The sequence below is a fragment of the Ovis aries genome, chromosome 20, assembly GCF_016772045.2.
Source record: "Ovis aries strain OAR_USU_Benz2616 breed Rambouillet chromosome 20, ARS-UI_Ramb_v3.0, whole genome shotgun sequence".
In the NCBI taxonomy this organism is placed as follows: domain Eukaryota; kingdom Metazoa; phylum Chordata; class Mammalia; order Artiodactyla; family Bovidae; genus Ovis; species Ovis aries.
This window is the reverse complement of record NC_056073.1, coordinates 26405619-26424872: the sequence shown is the minus strand read 5'-3', so window position 1 is coordinate 26424872 and position 19254 is coordinate 26405619. Positions and strand designations below refer to the sequence as shown.

Here is a 19254-nt window from a genome sequence, read left to right as displayed (position 1 = left end):
GCTCAGCAAATGGCTCAGACCCGTGTCTCCTCTGTTGATCCCACAAAACAAGATACTAAGAAACCTATCTCTTATTGCCCATGCATGGTCGCTTCAGTTGTATCCCACTCTGTGACGCCAGGGACTGTAGCCCACCAGGCTCCTCTGTCCATGGGATTTCCCCAGGAAGAATACTGGAGTGGGTGGCCATTTCCTTTCTAACCCAGTCTCCTGAACTGGCAGGTGGATTCTTTATCATTGAGCCACCTGGGAAATCTGTCTCTTAACAATAACTCCTTCAAAACCTGAACTACGCTAGCTGTTTGATTTTTGTAGGTTCTAACAGAAATTTTATCATTTAGGAGATTAGACACATCCTCATCGTCCCACAGGGGAAACTGACCTCAGTGTCCCTTGTTCCTCTCCAACAAGGCAAAGCTCAGGTCCCACTTTGGGTTTATTTACCTCTGCCCTTAAACGAGGCGCCCAAACTCACTTGTCTCATGAAACAAAAGATTCCAGAAAACATCACAGGCAGAAGAACTTTGTCAGTTTCAACCAAAATATGGAGAACTCTGTCCAACCTCCACAGCCTCCTGAGGCCCCTCCTTCCTACCCCAGACAGAGTAGTGGCAGCACCTTGCTGCATGAAAGACAGCAGCCACGGCCTTGGCAAGGTTTCTGGCTCCACTTCCGTGAAAGGGCAGAGAAGCACAGCCCAAACCCCTCCATGGGACGCAGCCCAGGTCAACAGCGGCAGTCACATCTGACCCTCGGCACAGCAGCAAGCCCAGCACTCTTCCTGGCTCCCGAGCCTTCCCAAGGTGACCCTGCCTCAGCTCGGGTGGGCAGCCCTCTTGGGCCCCTCAATCCCCACCCTGGGGAGGTGTGCAATGATGAACAGAGTCCTCAGGTCTCTGGTAGGCGGAGGAGGGTTCCAGAAGTGGTGGAGACACTGTGCAAGAGAAAGACAAGGCTGGAGCCGGGTTCCTGAGTTCTCAGACCTTGGCTGGATATGCTCCCAGGTTCCAGAACACAGGAGAGGGGCTGGGCTTTGCTAATGAGGGAAGCACAAGGAGGGAGGAAATCCAACCTGAGGTCATTGCTCTGTCATCTTCCAGAGGCTGGGGCGCAAGACTCACCAGTCCACCAGCTGGGCCCCAGTGAGGTCGTGTACGTGGTAGGCGAGGCCGAGCCGCACCGAGGCCGGTGCCCGCCCGCCCAGGAGCTCTGAAAGGAGTAGCTCCCGGTACTGGCCTCGGTGAGGAGCAGCTCATGGCTGCTCATGGCACAAGCTACCCGCCCGGCCAGCTTCACTGTGCCCGCCTCGTCCACGTACCCCAGGGTTCGGAGCACCTGCAAGGATGGCGGGTGTTGGGAGCCGGCAGAAGGCTTCCCCGCCAGCCCCCCAGCCCAGCCCTGCCCCCCCACCTCTACTCGCTGGTGGTACTCGGGGAGCAGCAGCAGCGACTAATCCGACAGCAGGAAGCGCAGCCGCTCCATCTCCTTCTGGATCTGCATCCGCTCCCGCAGCTTCAGGTACTGCGAGGAGCCAAGGGCAAGGGCTTGTGAGCCTCCTCCCTGACCTCAGCAGGGGAGCTGAGGACCAAGGCTGGGGCGCGGGCGGCCAGTCTGCAGGGGATGAGAGGGAAAGCCGTCCCTCCCAACTGGGAAGCTCACATCCAGGGACCAACCTGGGCAGGGAAACGGGAACTGTGCACACACTGAGCCCCCCGGATCAGCTCCTTCAGCTTCCGGGCCCGGAGGCCCCCCTCGACCACAGACACATCCTTGAGTTGCAGGTCATTGACAGGGTCCAGGGTAGGGGGTCCCGTGGGGTGCGCCTGAGCCAGTCGTAGCAGTTCCTGGATAGCAGTGGTCACGGCCGCAGAGGGCGGATCCTTCCTGAGGACGGAGCTGGGCTTAGACCTGGGGCGGGGGCTTCTCTTCCTGTGGAACCCCCCCTAGGACTAAGGGAGCCTCCCTGACCACACCCCCCACCACCCCGACATGGTCCCTCCCCAGCATCTCTGACTTGAACTTTGGTTGCTGCCGCTTGCTGAAGTCCTCCAAGATCTTGTCCCCGTTCAGCCGGAGCACCTTGGTGGTGATGGCGGCCACGTCTCCTGGCTGGAGCCTGGCCACAGTGTGGTCACAGGGCCCTGAGAAGAGGGGAGAGCAGGGTCAGACCGGGCACCTCAGCCGTGCTGTTGGCAAGAGCCCGGGCACCCGTCCACTCTCACCTTCAGGCAGGAACAGCTTGAATCCCACGAGGTCGTCTGGGTAGGGCACGTCTGGGGAGGCTGGCCCCCTCTCCCGCGGGTCCTCAGACACGGGCTTGTCACACAAGACCAGGGCTGTGAATACTCTGCTGGTGGAGTTCGAAGAGACCTAGAGGACGTGGGGAGGCCAGGACGGGGCAGTGTGAGGAGTGGACATCCAAGAAGAGACCAGATCCCCCAGGTCAGGCAGGGAGCATGGGGCGGCCATACAGACTGGTAGCCAAGTCAAGCAACTGGAGCAGACTTCGGGGGCAGGGCTCGGGGGGAGGACAAGGAGACGAGCATGAAGTGCTGGGGATGGGGGGAAAGGAGGGCTCGAGGGAAAAATGAGAGCACTGCTGAGGACAACTGGCTCCTCGCCAAGTGGGGAAGATGGAGACGGGGCTGGCTGCTCCCTTCGGCCTTGGAGTCCAGATTCCCACCGCCCTCACCTGAAGGATCACACCCAGTGCGTTGTGATGCTCCTGATTCTTCACAACCACCACCCTTCCCGCTGAGAGAGACTTCAGCCCATTCACAGACTCTATGATGCGGTGCTAAGGAGCAGGGATGAGAAGAAAGGGGATAAGAAGTGTCACAGAGATGCTGGGACAAGGTTCAGGTGTACCCAGGCCGTCCCAGTCTCTTCCTCCCCGTGCATCACCCCGCCCCCAACACTCACAGGCGCTCACCTGGATCTGGCTCCGGGTCTCAGTCAGTTCCTCCCCCCAGCTGTAATACTCAGGCAGGTCGATGAGCTGGCCAGTCACCTCGGGCTCTTCCAAAGCCCCCAGCTTCTTGGTCAGTTCAGCCAGAGCCTGTTCATGGGCCTGGGAGAAGCCAGGGTGGGTGTGAAGCCAGAGTCTCCGAGCTGGCCCTCTCCAATTAAACCCATTGATTCCAGAGGCCCGCCTCATTGTACTGTGTTCTCAACAGGCTGCCCTGCCCAGACTGAGGCAGGGTCACCTTGGAAAGTTCGGGAGCCAGGTTGAGTGCTGGGCTTGCTGCTGTGTAGAGCGTCAGATGTGACCGCTGCTGTTGACCTGGGCTGTGTCCCAGTGGAGGGGTTTGGGCTGTGCTTCTCTGACCTTTCACGGAAGTAGAGCCAGAAACCTTGTCAAGGCTGTGGCTGCTGTCTTTCATGCAGCAAGGTGCTGCCACTATTCTGTCTGGAGTAGGAAGGAGGGGTTTCTAAGGAAGCTGTGGAAGTTGGACAGAGTTCTTCTCCCTATTTTGATTGAATCTGACAAATAAAATATTCTTGCCTGTGATGTTTTGTGGATGTCTTTTGTTTCATGAGACGTGTGAGTCTGGGCACCTCGTTTAGGGGCAGAGGTAAAGCCAAAGGGGGACCTGAGCTTTACCTTGTTGATCAGAGAGGAACAAGGGACACTGAGGTCAGTTTCCCCTGTGGGATGGTGAGAATGTGTCTGATCTCCCAAACAACAGAATTTCTGTTAGAGCCTACTAAAAGCAAAAAGCTGATGTAGTTCAGGTTTTGCAGGGATTATTGTAAAAGACAGGTTTCCCAGGTGGCTCAGTGGTAAAGAATCCACCTGCCTGTTCAGGAGGCTGAGTCAGGAAGATCCCCTGGAGGAGGAAATGGCAACCTACTCCAGTATTCTTCCTGGGGAAATCCCATGGACAGAGAAGCCTGGTGGGCTACAGACCTCAAGTCACAGAGTTGGACATGACTGAAGTGACCAAGCATGCATGAACACACAGTAGGAGACAGGTTTCTTAGTATCTTGTTTTGTGGGATCAACAGAGGAGACACGGGTCTGAGCCATTTGCTGAGCCATGTGGGGCCCTGCTGGGCAGATGTGTGTGTGCCTGCTACACACACACAGGCACCCAGACCCACCCAGGAGCGCTGGTGCCCGGGGCATTGGGATGAGAGGGTTAACAGGGAAGGACTCAGTCTCTCTCCAGGCCATGATACCCTCAAGAGACCCAGGTGTCCGGGGTGCCCCCTCCCAGTTCTGGGTCTGGGGCCAGTTGCAGTTCTTGGTTGTCACGTGGTTTCCCAGCTAATCTGGGCCAGGGGAGGAGCAAGGTCCAGAGTCAAAACTCTGCTCCAAGCCCTGGGTTAACCAGAAAGGAGCAGGCGGGTCTGAACCCCTCAGGTCCTCCAGCCATGAGGCTCCTCTGGGGGCTGATCTGGGCATCTGGCTTCTTCGCCTTGTCTCTGCAGAAGCCCAGGTCCTGGAGGCAGGATGCGGAGAGCTTGGACAGGGCCAGGGCTGGCGAGGGGAAATGGGCTCCGAGGGTCCTGATTCGGGGGAGGGCTGGAGGCTGGCTGTTGACTCGCACCTGTTCTTCCCAGGTTGCTCCTCTTTGCTCCTTCTGTGGTTCGCATAGGGGTCCCCCTGTCTGTGGCCGTGAAACTCCAGGATGCTCCTTCAGGACAGGTGGTGAGAGGATCCGTGTTCCTGAGGAACCCATCCCACGTTAATGAGCTCTGCTCCCCGAAGGTGGATTTCAGCCTCAGCTCAGGCAGAGACTTCATACTCCTCAACCTCCCGGTAAAGGCCCCACTCCCTCCCGGTGCCGCCCAGCGTCTCCCCTTCTGTCCTCTGTCTTCTTGGAAACAGCTTTCTCTTCTCATGCCTCTGCTCCCTTCCTCCCCTCCCACGCCTGTGGTCCTCTGTGTCTCAGGCTGCCTCTTCACTTCTGCTCTGTCTCTCACCCACTCCCTCTCGCTCTCTTCACAGATTCCCCACGAGCAGGCCAGGCTCTGTCACCTCCATCTCCTCCGCGGAGCCCCCGAGGTGCAGCTCATGGTGCAGTCGCCGTGGCTCAGGGACTCTCTGTCCAAACAGACAGACACGCAGGGTGTCAACCTGCTGTTCTCCTCTCGCCGGGGGCACCTCTTTCTGCAGACAGACCAGCCCGTTTATAACCCTGGCCAGCGGGGTGAGTCTCGGCGCCAGGGCCTCCACCTTTCATGCCTTCCCAGCCACTTGAATGAGATAACCTGAAGCCCCCCACAGGAAGGCTGCTTTGCAAACATTTGCTCTCCTTCCCTTTGCTTTCTGGGAGGGGGTCGGGGGTCCAGGGCCCACCGCTCCCATGGCTCCTGCTCACTTCCTCATCCTCCATTTCCAGTTCGCTACCGAGTCTTTGCTCTGGATCAAAAGATGCGCCCGGCCAGTGACATCCTCACAGTCACGGTGGAGGTGAGCCCCCGACCGCTGAACTTCCTAATGGGCCAAGGTTGCTGAGCTGGCCTGTGGCTGTGACCACTTCACTCCCATTGCAGAACTCTCAAGGCTTCCGCGTGCGAAAAAGAGAAGTGTTTGCTCCTTCCTCCATCTTCCAGGACAACTTTTTGATCCCAGACATCTCAGAGTGAGCGTTTCCTCCCAAGGACTGCCCCCACCGAGACTTCTCTAACTTCCCCCAGCTGGCTAACTACAGCACATGGTCCAGTCCTGAGCTCCCTCAGCCCCTGGATCACCCAATAGTCTCTTCCTAGGGAGCTGGGCCACTGGCTGTCAGTGGGCCTCTTGCACGAGTGGGCTGAGTCTCTCCCTTGTCCGTCCTCAGGCCAGGAACATGGAAAATCTCAGCCCGTTTCTCAGGCAGCCTGGATTCCAATAGCAGCACCCAGTTTGAGGTGAAGAAATATGGTGAGAGCTGGAGATGGAAGGGACAAGCGCCCCTTTTCTGCAAGGAGGACGGGGTGGAGCAGAGGTGGGGGGTGCAGGTCAGGGAAGGGAGATCTGGCTGCCACAGCCCCGAGGGGAGGGTAATATTTTAAGGGTCCTTTCACGAGAGTCTAATCTGCCCTCCCTTTGCCCTGGGTCAGTTCTTCCCAACTTTGAGGTGAAGATCATTCCTGAAAACCCCTACATCCTGACAACGCCTGGCTTTCTTAGTGACATCCAAGTGATCATCCAGGCCAGGTATCTCCCCCTCGCACATGGTCCTCATGCTGGGCGTGACCCCAGGACACCCTGTGCAGCGTGAATGTGCTGTGGAACCCCACTCCCCTCCCTCGCCCCAGCCCTCAGCCCCTCTTCCGAATCTCTCCTCGGTGGCAGGTACATCTACGGGAAGCCAGTGCAGGGGGTGGCATATGTGCGCTTTGCACTCCTGGGAGAGGACGGTGAAAAGACTTTCCTTAGGGGCCTGGAGAGTCAGACCAAGGTAGGAAGGAGGGTTGAGGTGCGTGAGATGGGTGAGGAGAGTGAAGCGGCGTGAGGAGGTGAGGTGGGAGACTCGAGTCTCATTCTCTGTCCTGTCTTCTTTGCCCCAGCTGGTGGATGGCCAGTGCCAAATTTCCCTGCAAAAGGCCGAGTTTCAGGGCGTGCTGGAGAAGCTTAATATTAGCATTAATGACCTCCCAGGGCTGCGCCTGTATGTTGCAGCAGCCGTTATTGAGTCTCCAGGTGAGTGGCTTCCCCTGATTATAATCCTGGACCCTCACCGCTGACCTCCGAGCTGACCCTCTGTTCTCTAGCACTAATACCACCCTGCTCCATCTCAGTTGGTACACGAAGTCAGGAAAGACCCAGAAGACTCTCTCTACAACTGCATTTCTGAGCTGTTTCTGGGAAAGGTGTTCTTCCCACTGTCTCAATATATTCTATTCCACACATCCATCCACCCATCCCTCCATCTGTCCCTCTGTCCAAAACAATTCCCTCTCTCCATCCATCTATCCATTCCATCTATCCATCCATCCATCAATCCATCTATCTGACCAGCTATCCACCCGTCTCCTCCATCCATCCACCCATCCATCCATCTATGTATCCATCATCCAACGTCTATCAGCAGAGCTGTGTTATATACCATCTGTGTGCTATGTCCTGTGGTGACCTCAGGAAACATAGAGATGAACAGAAGGCAGTTTGTGCCCTGGAGAGTTCAGCCTTGGTGGAGGGAAACACTAGAGCACGCCCTCCCCGCCCCCAGCCCTCCTCTTCCTCTCTTCCCAGGTCTCTGTGTCCACCTCTCTACACTCTGTCTCTTGCAGGAGGAGAGATGGAGGAGGCAGAGCTCACGTCCTGGCGTTTCGTGTCATCTCCCTTCTCCCTGGATCTAAGCAAAACCAAGCAGCAGCTTATCCCTGGGGTCCCCTTCCTGCTGCAGGTTTCTTCGGGAAGGGGGAGGATGAGCAGTGGGTGCCGGGGGTGGTGGGCAGGAGGGCGCCGCGTCTCACTGACTGCACTCTTCCCTCGGCCCCTCCTCATCTACCTAGGCCCTGGTCCGTGACATGTCAGGCTCCCCAGCCTCTGGCATTCCCGTCAAAGTGTCTGCCAAGTTGTTTTCTGGATCGACTTCTAAAAACCAGGACTTTGAACGGAACACAGATGGGAGCGGCCAAGTCATCGTCTCCCTTGGGGTTCCTCGGACCATCTCAGAAGTGCAGCTCTCGGTAGCACCCCACCCTCACGGGGGTGGGTGGGCTAGGAGAGAAGGTTCCCAGGCTGGCGGGAAGAGGCGGGGAAGCTGGGTGCCTGTGCCCTTTCCCTTGACCCTGTGACCCCTGCCCTCTCTCCAGGTGTCTGCAGGCTCCCCCCACCCTGCCGTAGGCAGTCTCACTGTGAAAGCGCCCCTGTCCAGAAGCTCTGGGTTTCTGTCCATTGAGTGGCAGAATCCTCGACCTCTTAAAGTCGGAGAGACCCTTAACCTAAACCTGCAAGCCGTGGGCATCAGCGGGAGCTTCTCCTACTTCTATTACATGGTGTGCATGATGGGCCACAGGGGAAGACGGGCTGAGAGGGTCTCCAGAGGAAGGACCCTCAGGGTGGGTGGCGGCCCCAGGGCTGAGGATGGCCAGTGAGGAGCACCCTGCTCCCCTCCAGATCCTGTCCCGGGGCCAGATCGTGTCTGTGCATCGAGAGCCCAAGACCCACCTGACCTCCATCTCTGTGTTTGTGGACCATCGCCTGGTGCCCTCCTTCCACCTCGTGGCCTTCTACTATCACGGGGGCGTCCCGGTGGCCAACTCCCTGAGAGTGGACGTCCAGGCTGGAGGCTGTGAGGGGAAGGTAACCTGCATCGGAAGAGATGGGGTGTGTGTGCGTGCTGGGAGGATTAAGAGAGAAGACTGAATGACTGCAAACGGGGTGATTTAGTTTGGGGTGCACTGAGGATGCTCAAGACTGAACGAGTTCTCCCCACCCTGACTGCCCCCCGCCCCCCCGCCACCTCTGCCAGCTGGAGCTGAACGTGGACAGTTCCAAGGCGTATCGTCCTGGGGACACTGTGAAACTCAACCTGCAAACAGGGTCTCGAGCCCTGGTGGCCCTGGGAGCTGTGGACACGGCTCTGTATGCTGTGGGTGGCAAGTCCCACAGACCCCTCGACATGGTCAAGGTTGGTCAAGTCCTCTCTCTGATCCTCCCTTCCCTCCGAGGCTCATCCTCCTGCTGCCCGAAGCCCATGGCAGCCACGAGAACTCACTCTCCCATTCCTCCCTCGAGCCGTGGCCCCGGTGGCTCTGTTTCTACTCTCTGTGTCTCTCTCGTACTTGTCTGGACCCTGCCCTCTCACGTGCAGCTGAGTATGCGATCGCGGCCACAGCCACTCTTGTCTCTGCAGCATCTCTGCCTTTTCTCGCCAGGTCTTCGAAGCTATGAACAGCTATGACCTTGGCTGTGGTCCCGGCGGTGGAGACACTGCCCCTCAAGTGTTCAAGGCAGCTGGTCTGGCCTTTTCTGATGGAGACCATCGGACTGAAATCAGAAAGAGTGAGGAAGGGGAGTGGGCGTTGGGAGGATAAGGAGGAAGGAGGGGCCTGAGGGGGAAAGACAGGAAGAGGAGGGGTGGGAAGGGCTGGGCTTGGAGGGGGAGACTCAGAGGGCAGGGGGAGGCCCTGTGCCCTCTGGCTGACTGCATTCCTGCTCTCTACCAGGTCTGAGCTGTCCCAAGGAGTCAAAGTCTCGGAAAAAGAGAAATGTGAACTTCCAAAAGGCGATTCATGAGAAGCGTGAGTTGAGGGTGCCCATGAAATTCTCTAGGGCTTCCCTCCTGGCTCAGATGGTAAAGAATCTGCCTGCAATGCACGAGACCCGGGTTCGATCCCTGGGTTGGAAAGATCCCCAGAAGAAAGGATTGTCTCTACTGCCTCCAGTATTCTTGCCTGGAGAATTCCAGACAGAGGAGCCTGATGGGCTACAGTCTTCGGGTCTCAGATTCTGACATGCCTTGAGCGACTAGACATATGCAGTTCTCCACTTGGGCCCAAGGCTCGGGATGCAGGTCTGCCTGTTGGCTCCTCTGCTCCCGACTGAGCCAGTGCATGGTGTCTGGGCTAGAAATGCAGACACAGTAGTTCTGGGGTGAAAGGGAGGCTGGGGAGGTGCTCTGCTGTGACCGCCCTCAAGTTCCTGGTCTCTCGGGGTGAGTCCTGGCACGTCTAGAGGTCGGGCCGGGGATGAGGCGTGCCTCGCGCTCAGCCTCACCTGGTCCTGCAGTGGGCCAGTACACTTCCCCCGTAGCCAAGCGCTGCTGCCAGGACGGGCTGACGCGGCTGCCCATGGTGCGCACCTGTGAGCAGCGGGCGGCCCGGGTGCAGCAGCCGGCCTGCCGAGAGCCCTTCCTGTCCTGCTGCCAGTTTGCCGAAAACCTGCGCAAGAAGGCCCGGACCAGGGGCCAGGTGGGCCTGGCCCGAGGTGAGGGGCTGCGTGGGGCCGGGGCACTGGCGGGGGCCCCTGGACGGTCAGGATGGCCCCCTCCTCACCGCCCTCCACGGTGTCCCCCACACAGCCTTGGAGCTCCTGAAGGAGGAGGACCTGATTGAAGAGGATGACATCCCCGTGCGCAGCTTCTTCCCCGAGAACTGGCTTTGGAAAGTGGAAGAAGTGGACCGCTTCTCCCAGTGAGGGCGCGCGCGGGGCCTGGCCTTGTCTCTGGGCTGTGTCTGGGGCCTGCCCAGCGTGTGACCTAGCTTCTCACCTTGCCCACCGCAGATTGCAGCTGCTGCTCCCGGACTCTCTGACCACGTGGGAGATCCACGGCGTGAGCCTGTCCAAAAGCACAGGTGGGGTCACCCTGCTGGGGCCCTGGGGCTCCCTCTTCCACGCTCCCTGGACCGCGGCTCCCTGCTTGGTACTTAGCTCTTGGTACAGGAATGAGGGGCAGAGACCTGGAGATGTCTGCATGCCGAGTGTGGGGTCTGAAGCCATTGAGCAGCGGCAGGCAGAGGATGGGTGGGAAGCTGGGGAGCAGGGGCAGACCCTGCCCCACACTGTTGGAATCCCCTTGGTGTGATGCCCCCAGGCCTCTCATATGTGCCCACTCTGTGTCAGGCTTGTGTGTGGCCACCCCGGCCCGACTCCGAGTGTTCCGTGAATTCCACATGCACCTCCGCCTGCCGGTCTCTGTCCGCCGCTTTGAGCAGCTCGAGCTGCGGCCTGTCCTCTACAACTACCTGGATAGAAATCTGACCGTGAGGCCCTTGGGGGCTGAGCGCACGGTGGTGGGGGGGGACTGGGCAGGTGAAGGGTGGGGAGCCTAACTGGGCTGGGACTCTGGCCCTCCCCGTCTTCCTGCCCCCAGGTGAGCGTCCGCGTGTCCCCAGTGGAGGGGCTGTGCCTGGCCGGGGGTGGAGGGCTCGCCCAGCAGGTGCAGGTGCCCGCGGGCTCTGCCCGGCCCGTTGGCTTCTCTGTGGTGCCCATCGCAGCTGCTGCCGTGTCCCTCAAGGTGGTGGCTCGAGGATCCTTCGATTTCCCTGTGGGGGACGCAATATCTAAGATTCTACAAGTCGAGGTGAGTGGAACACCCCTGAATCTAGGTCCCCATCTCCCAGGTTCACCCCCTGCTCTGGCCCTCTCCCTGCAAGAGTGCTGAGGCCACCCCCCACACCCAATGCTTTGGTCCATTTGCACTTTCCACAGTCCTGGCCCCTCCGTGTCCCTGAAGTTCCAACTGCAAGTCCTGAGGAGTGTGCACTGGAGGGGCGGGCTGTGGCCTGTGTGATCTCTCACAGCTTCGTTTCCCCTCCACAGAGAGAAGGGGCCCTTCACAGGGAGGAGATAGTCTATGATCTCAACCCCCTGGGTGAGTGACCTCCACTCACAGACAGCAGGGTCCTGGGGGTGGGAGGGGGCAGACGGCATGGACAGCAGGACAGACCACTGACTCCCCTCATCTTCCCAGACCCCCGAGGCCGGACCTTGGAAATTCCTGGCAACTCTGATCCCAATATTATCCCTGAAGGAGATTTCAAGAGTTTCGTCAGAGTCACAGGTGGGCGTGTCCTCCAGTCCCTTCCCTGGGGCCTCCCTTGGATTCATGGAAGCCTGGGCACTTCTGTTTGATCTTGAGACTCCCTGACCCTGTGACCCTGGCCCCCAGACCTGCTCTCTGACCCTCCATCCTGTCCTCCCCATAGCCTCGGACCCACTGGAAGCATTGGGCTCTGAGGGGGCCTTGTCCCCAGGAGGCCTGGCCTCCCTCCTGAGGCTTCCCCAAGGCTGCGGGGAACAAACCATGACCCTCTTGGCTCCAACACTGGCTGCTTCCCGCTACCTGGACAAGACCGAGCAGTGGAGCCTGCTGCCCCCTGAGACCAAGGACCGCGCCGTGGATCTCATCCAGAAAGGTTCTGAGTGCAGCGGCGAGCAGGAGTGGGGCCAGGAGAGGGCAGTTAATGGAAGCTGGGCAGCCTGGGTGGTCAGAGCAGGGAAGAGAGATGCGGTCTCCAGTGGAAATGGGGAGCATGGCCTAGCCACAGCAGTGGGGGAGTTGGTGTGACCTCAGCTGCCTGTCCTCTCCAAGGCTACACGCGGATCCAGGAATTTCGAAAAAGAGATGGTTCCTATGGGGCTTGGTTACATCGGGATAGTAGCACCTGGTGAGTTTGGAGGAGTGTCCTGGGTGTGTGGGAGGGGCAGGGCTGGTGGGGGCAGAGCCAGCTACTATGGGAGGGCAAATAGCCAGGAGCCACCAAGAGTGGGGCCTCCCCCTTATAGGGACCAGTGGCTATCCCCAGCAATGCCTTCGTCTCCTCTAGGCTCACGGCCTTTGTGCTGAAGATACTGAGTTTGGCCCAGGATCAGGTGGGTGGCTCACCTGAAAAGCTGCAGGAGACGGCCACGTGGCTGCTTTCCCAGCAACGGGATGATGGCTCATTCCATGATCCTTTTCCAGTAATGGATAGGAGTATGCAGGTATGGGGCTGGGAGACTGGGCCAAGGGCACAGGAGGGAAGAATCGCCCTGCCCCTCCCCACTGCCGGTTGATTGCCCCCTATTCTCCCTACTACAACCAGGGAGGCTTAGTGGGAAGCGATGAGACTGTGGCGCTCACAGCCTTCGTGGTCATCGCCCTTCACCACGGGTTGGTGGTCTTCCCAGACAAGACTTCAGAGCAGTTGAGGAGAGTGGTAAAGCAGCTATGAATCTCCCCTTTGCTGATCCCCTTTCCCCTCAGGAGACCAGTCCACAGACCTCTCCCCCACACACACTTTCTTCCAGGAAAATTCCATCTCAAGAGCAAACACCTTCTTGGGGGCAAAAGCAAACTCAGGGATCCTGGGCGCCCACGCCTCTGCCATCACCGCCTACGCCCTGTCGCTGACTGAGGCTCCCGAGGACCTTCGAAGCGTTGCCCACAACAACCTCATGGCCCTGGCCCAGGACATCGGTGGTGAGGGGGTCCTGGCAGTGAACCTAAGGCTTGGGAGAGCTTGAGACCCCTGAGCGTGTCCAAAGGGAGAAACAGAATGAATGGAGCCCCTTGGAGGGAATCAGAGCATAAGCAGGGGTGACTGGGAAATCAGGAGAGACTAAAGGGGGGGTGTCAAAGGGTCAGACATCTAAGATCCTTCCCTGTTCACCTGTGGGTCTCCTTTCACTCCAGATAAGCTGTACTGGGGCTCAGTCACCACTTCTCCAAGCAACGTCCTGTCACCCACTCTGGCTCCACACAGCCCAGCAGACCCCATTCCCCAGGCCCCGGCCCTGTGGATTGAAACCACGGCCTATGGCCTGTTACACCTGCTGCTATGGGAGGGCAAGGCTGAGTTGGCTGACCAGGCTGCATCCTGGCTGACTGGCCAGGGCAGCTTCCAAGGGGGATTTCGCAGCACCCAGGTAGGGGCTGTCCTGGGGTTCTAGGGTGGCTGGTCCTGAGACCGAGTCCCTGAGTCCTGGCTCATTTTCCCCAGGACACTGTTATGGCTCTGGATGCCCTGTCTGCATACTGGATCGCGTCCCACACCACCGAGGAGACGGGAGTCAACGTGACCCTCAGCTCCTTGGGCCGCAGTGGACTCAAGTCCCACGTGTTGCAGCTGACCAACCACCAAGTCCACAGGCTGGAGGAGGAGCTGCAGGTGAACCATGCCCTCACCTGGGTGACTGGGACTCCTGGGCCTCCCTCAGCCAGGCCAGAAGCCATCCCCTGTTCCCCACCCCTGCTGAATCCTCATGGCACCTCTTTCTGATAACTATGGGAAGACTTACTGGCTCTGTGACCTGTAGCAAGTCACCCAACCTCTGAGCTTCATTTATCTGATCTGAAAATGATACATGCAGAGTCACAGAGGGTTTAGGAGATGGTGGAGAGAGAATGTGGGTGAAGGTAGAAAGTGTTGAAAGGTGAGGTGGGGAGAGGAGGTGGAGTTATTTTGGTGGAGGAGGTAAGTTGAAGCAACAGTGTGCCCTTCTGACATCTCTTTCCCTTTTCTGCTTGTGAAAGTTTTCCCTGGGAAGCAAGATTAACGTGGAGGTGAGAGGAAACAGCAGAGGAACCTTGAAGGTGAGAGCTGGTGGCACTGGGCGTGCGGGGCCATCAGGGTGAAGCCGGGGTGTTGAGTGGGAGACGTGCAGGCAGAGCTCATGGTCTGGGAAGGAGGAAGAGACCCCCGGGTTGCGGTTCCCTGTGCTCTGTCCTGGGCAGGTGCCCCTCACTCTGCTCTCCACTCTTTCTGGGCACCTGTCGTCCCCTTCAGCCCTCAGTGCTGATGCTCAAACACTTGGTGCCTCAAGCCAAGTGTCTCCCCTGAGCTCTGAGCATCTCTGAAGTGGTTAAGCCCCAAACCTTCTCTTCCTCCTGTGTCTCTTGTCTGGCTGACAGAGTCCATCCCTGCAGGAGCACAGCTGCCACTCCGGAGGCCACATGCTAAGCCTCGCCTTATGACCCGGGAGACTTCTTTGTCTCCATCCCAGACACGCCCACCTCCCCAGTAACTCCGCCTCTGTTTTCGCCTCAGCCCCGCCCACCTCCCCAGTGGAACAGATCCTCCCATGTACACACATCTCTTAGCTTTGAATGACCTTCAGGATCTTCTCGTCCCACATGACAAACTCAGCTTTCTCTTTCAAGCCTGGGCCAATAGATTTTCCAGAACTTTCCATTAAAGCTTCTCCGGTGCTTCTGTACAATGATTGCCCCCATACCAGGACCCTGCTCTCCTCTCTCTCACCCAACACCTGAGTCCATTTGTTTTTCTGGACAGGTCCAGGGGCAGGATGGGAAAGGGGAGACGGCCTCAAAACTCTTGACCCAGGAGCTAAGGGATCCAGAGCCCTTCCATGTGGCTCTGCAGAGAGGTCTGCAGCCCTAAGTGTCCCCATGTCTCCTTCCCACCCCCTGACGAGCCAGGTCCTTCGCAGCTACAATGTTATGGACATGACGAACACAACCTGCCAGGATCTTCAGATTGAAGTGACGGTCATGGGCCACGTCGAGTATACGAGTGAGTGTTGGGGTCACAGGCTGTGGGTCTCTGAGCGGGTGGTGCCAGGGCTGAGCCACAGCACTGTCCCCTCGCAGTGGAGGCTGAGGAGGACTACGAGGAATACGAGTATGAGGACTCTCCAGCCGGGGATGACCCCGAGGCCCACTCCCGGCCCGTGACACCCCTGCAGCTATTTGATGGTCGGAGGAACCGCCGGAGGAGGGAGGCCCCCAAGGCAGCTGAGGAACGGGAACCCAGGGTGCAGTACACCGTGTGCATCTGGTGAGCCCTGGGGTGGCCGTGGGCCTGTGGGTGCTGCTGGGCTGGGAGAGGGAGGCAGCGCCGAGGTTGGGGCTGGGTGTCTACAGCCTGGCCCCAGGCAGGGGCGACCCAGACAACAGGCACGTGTCTCCACAGGCGGACTGGCAAGGTGGGGCTGTCGGGCATGGCCATTGCGGACATCACCCTCCTGAGTGGATTCCATGCCCTGCGGGCTGACCTGGAGAAGGTGTGACCAGCCACCCAGAGGGGCCGTTTGTGCCCCCAGGATCCCTGCCCCATCCCCGCAGCAGCCCCAGCTGCTGAGCCCTGTCACATGCACGCGGCCAGGGGCTTTCTCCTCGTGACTCCCTGCTCCCGTTCTCCACAGCTGACCTCCCTCTCTGACCGATATGTGAGCCACTTTGAGACCGAGGGTCCCCACGTCCTGCTGTACTTTGACTCGGTGAGCAAGGAGGGTGACAGAGGGGCGCACAGCTGGCACTGGGTTTCCTGAGCTCAAGTTAGGAGGATTCCCAGGAGGCAGGTATATCAGCAGCTACTGCTCTGGGAGAGAACTTGTGGTGTGAGCCGGAGACAGGACAGGAGAGGGTCAGAGCCTTGGCCAGGGAGGTTCCCCGCTGCCTGCAGGGAGGCGGGGCTGAGCCCCTTCTGGGGCTTTGGGTCCAGTGCCAGTCAGCCAGGGAGGGCTTGAGAGAGCGCCTTTCTTAAGTTTGAATTTATACATTGTGAGGGACTGCTTTTTTGTTATTGAACTTCCTGTTTTGATATTCAAGTGTGTTTTGTTTTTAAAATGATGGTGAACCTAGAAGAGCTTTTTTTTGTTTTTTTTTGTTTTGTTTTTTGTTTTTTTCCCATGGCCGTATTTGACTAACACACAGTTATCAACTCTCTTACGGCCCTCCAAATTTTTCTGAATATTTATTGTAACCTTTGGAGAGAAATGTGAAAAAGTCATTTTAATACTGTGATACCATTCGCCATGTGTTTGTGGTTCGGGGAGGCCCGCCCTGCCCAGTGTGTGCAGAGGGGACAGACCCTGTTGGCTAGAGAAGCCAGGCAGAGGAGTCTGGTTGAAGAAAATGAGGAAGATGGCAAGTCAGGGAGCTCATCATGCAGCTTAGGAAGGAAACTCGTGTGCGATACCAGGCTGGACTGGAGCGGTGTGGCCATGAGGAGAGGGATCAGGGCCTACAGGAGTGGCGGGTCAGAGAGGGCGGCAGAGGGCCAGCATTTGCTGGTACCTAGGAGGTAAGTGAGGCCTTAGTTGTATCAGTGAGGCTATGGAGAGTGTCAGTGGGTTTGGAGGGCAGGCAGTGGGAAATGGGACTGTTTAATACATTCTGTAAAAATCCCAATACAAGAATCAGGCTGAACATTTGATTCAGGAGCCACAAACCTGCAGAGTTCCGGGAGCGGTGAGACCGCCCCAGGAGAGCACAGAGAAGGGGAAGGGCCTGCGCTGGGGCCTGTGCCTCTGCAAGGGACCAGCAGGAAGGTCAGAAATGACCAGGTCAGAATCAGGGGTGATCTGGAAGCTAGCCTTGAGGGTAGGGAGAGTTTTGTGAAGAATGTGTCCATGAAGGGAGAATCTGTGAAGCCACTCAGGGACCTGGGGATGGGTGAGGTCACCATATGGGCAGTGAAGTCAGCAGAGACCTTGGGGAGCAGTTTTTAGAAATCCCAAGGCTGGAAGGTAACAAATGGTGAAGGACACTGAAGATAAGATCGACCGGAACCAAACAGGCCAAGCAAATCCATCATAGCAGTCTATGAAAGCTCAGGGCCCAGAGGTGGGTCCCTGACTTCCCTCCACCCATCGGCCCCCATGGCAGGTCCCCACCTCCCGGGAGTGTGTGGGCTTTGGAGCTGTGCAGGAGGTGCCCGTGGGGCTGGTACAGCCGGCCAGTGCTGTCCTGTATGACTACTACAATCCTGGTGAGACGTCGGGGTCTCTCGGGAGTGTGGGGTTAGGTGGCAGTGAGGGTGGCAAGGGAGTCCTGTGGGTCCATGGGACCGGGGAGGCAGGGAGAGGTGAGTGCCCTAAAGAACGCCCCTCTCTGCTTTTCTCCAGAGCGCAAATGTTCTGTGTTTTATGGGGCACCACGTAAGAGCAAACTCTTGTCCACGTTGTGCTCTGCGGATGTCTGCCAATGTGCTGAGGGTGAGACACTGGGCCGGGGATCAGGGGTGGGAAGGCGGCGTGGCTGGGGCCTACATGATCTCACCTGGGCCCCTGACTTCAGGGAAGTGCCCTCGACAGCGCCGGGCCCTGGAGCGTGGGCAGCAGGACGTGGAGGGTTACCGCATGAAATTCGCCTGCTACTCTCCCCGAGTGGACTATGGTCAGTCTTCCCGCCCGGGCCCTGGCCCTGACCCACCCTCAAGGTCTCTTAGGTTTGGCCTGCTCCTCTCAGGCCCATGGGCAGCCTTGTCACTCTGCACTGACCTCCCGTCCTCTTAGCCTCGGGATAACTAATTTCTCCTCAACCCCCTACAGGCTTCCAGGTTAAGGTTCTCCGAGAAGACAGCAAGGCCGCATTCCGCCTCTTTGAGACCCGTATCACCCAAGTCCTGCATTTCAGTAAGAGCGGGACAGTAAGTGGGCAGGGCTGGGGGCCGTCCTGGGGAGCTGAGGTCTGGCTTTGGGGCCTTGGTGCCTGGAAGAGTGAAACTGCAGCCAGTCTGAGCTCAAAGCCCCTCAGCCTCTTAGAAGCCCTGGGCTTGTCCACAAACAGGAAGGCAGGACCTGCCTGCTGGGAGTGGTGAGGGTCAAATGGAGGCTCGGCGCAAAGCCCCCTGGCCACCTGCTGTCCCACCCCTCCTCTTCCCCTCTGATGACTCTGTGGACCTTCTCCCCTCAGCCAAGGATGCCAGGGCCACCGCTGATCAGACCAGAAACTTCCTGGTCCGAGCCTCTTGCCGCCTTCAGTTGGAACCTGGGAAAGAATATCTGATCATGGGTCTGGATGGGGCCACTTACGACCTCAAGGGAGAGTGAGTTCTCGGACCCCTCAGTCTTCTGCTCTGCCCACGCCTCTGGAGGGAAACGGTCGCCTTTGCCCTCAGAAGCCAGGTGCCTCAGGGTCTGCCCCTGACCCTCCGCTGACCCCTGCTGACTGCCTCTTTGCCCGCAGCCCCCAGTACTTGCTGGACTCCAACAGCTGGATCGAAGAGATGCCCTCTGAGCGCATGTGCCAGAGCACCCGCCATCGGACGCCCTGTGCCCAGCTCAAGAGCTTCCTCCAGGCGTACGGCACGCAGGGCTGCCAGGTGTGAGGGCATTCTCCCAGCTTCTCTAGGAGGAGCCGGAGCTGTGGAAATATACTGCCTGGACTCCCGCCGTACCCTGTACCCTGACCAGAGCCCTAGGCAAAACCAGGGATTCAATAAAGGCCTTTGGCAGCAAAGTGTCCATGTGTATCTCCAGGACTGAGACCAGCGTCCCCACCATCTGTTCCAGGTCCTGCGGGGCCAAGGCCAGGGTGGGCATCATTTAAGGCTCCCAGAGCCTGGGTGACCCTTGCCGAGTCCAGCTCTGGCTGAATCCCCTCCTCCCTCAGGCAACCCCTTGGGAGCCCGGTGCCACATAGTGACTGTGGTGGGCAGCTGACCCTGCGCTCTGAGGACCCCATGTCTGCACTAAAAACTCCCTTTTACTCTGCCCGCAGGGCACTCCCTGTGCCTGGCAGCCTGTCTCTGGGGCCTCAGGAGGGGGCTACACACCAGGCACCTCAGCCCTTCTGCTTTGTGAGCAGCTCCCCAGCTGATGTCCACCATTGTGCTCAGGCACGTGGCACTTCTGGAGCCTTGCTTCTAACCGAGACCTGCTGTGTTGAAATCCCGTTTGACATTGAATCCCTTTATCAGCAGTATTACATAACTTTCCCAGAAATGTGCAGTCCTCAGGTCTGATGATGTCTTCATCCAGATACTGATTTCAAACAGACCGAAAGGCCGACTTTGGTGTTTCTTAATACTCTGAGGGAACTGCTGTTCCCTGGGGTCAACCCTCCCCACATGCCTGCCTAGCTCACCCCCATAATGGCAGCACCTCTTGGGTCTTCAGGGCTAACCTAGAAATTCACTAGAGGA

General features: G+C 58.4%; 2 protein-coding genes across 5 annotated transcripts; one reads left to right on the top strand and one right to left on the bottom strand.

Moving 5' to 3' along the window:
* Window positions 1-418: 418 nt before the first annotated feature.
* On the bottom strand, window positions 419-3157 carry LOC105612706 (superkiller complex protein 2-like). Its single transcript, XM_060403827.1, has 8 exons — window positions 2933-3157; window positions 2693-2797; window positions 2223-2370; window positions 2015-2141; window positions 1674-1884; window positions 1411-1521; window positions 1122-1335; window positions 419-934 (listed from the first exon to the last, which is right to left on the bottom strand). The coding sequence occupies exons 1-6, from the start codon at window positions 3155-3157 to the stop codon at window positions 1450-1452; spliced, it is 888 nt and encodes a 295-aa protein (XP_060259810.1). The 3' UTR covers window positions 419-934; window positions 1122-1335; window positions 1411-1449.
* Window positions 3158-4335: 1178 nt separating this feature from the next.
* On the top strand, window positions 4336-18569 carry LOC101112891 (complement C4-like). Of its 4 annotated transcripts, XM_027958799.3 has the most exons (41): window positions 4336-4442; window positions 4567-4765; window positions 4955-5156; window positions 5349-5419; window positions 5503-5591; window positions 5790-5872; window positions 6052-6148; window positions 6287-6392; window positions 6502-6634; window positions 7225-7340; window positions 7450-7626; window positions 7753-7935; window positions 8057-8242; window positions 8412-8570; window positions 8818-8944; window positions 9109-9183; window positions 9671-9868; window positions 9963-10074; window positions 10166-10236; window positions 10505-10644; window positions 10755-10964; window positions 11204-11255; window positions 11355-11444; window positions 11590-11799; window positions 11976-12051; window positions 12211-12367; window positions 12469-12582; window positions 12674-12845; window positions 13059-13291; window positions 13366-13533; window positions 13899-13958; window positions 14805-14898; window positions 14976-15162; window positions 15298-15388; window positions 15530-15604; window positions 16995-17097; window positions 17234-17323; window positions 17406-17504; window positions 17660-17743; window positions 18024-18156; window positions 18297-18569. In XM_027958799.3, the coding sequence occupies exons 1-41, from the start codon at window positions 4378-4380 to the stop codon at window positions 18436-18438; spliced, it is 5229 nt and encodes a 1742-aa protein (XP_027814600.1). In that variant the 5' UTR covers window positions 4336-4377; the 3' UTR covers window positions 18439-18569. The 4 variants fall into 4 exon arrangements, with proteins under 4 accessions (XP_027814600.1, XP_027814601.1, XP_027814602.1 ...); XM_027958800.3 differs by lacking the exon at window positions 17406-17504; XM_027958801.3 differs by lacking the exon at window positions 18297-18569 and having other exon boundaries at window positions 17660-17757.
* Window positions 18570-19254: the final 685 nt, after the last annotated feature.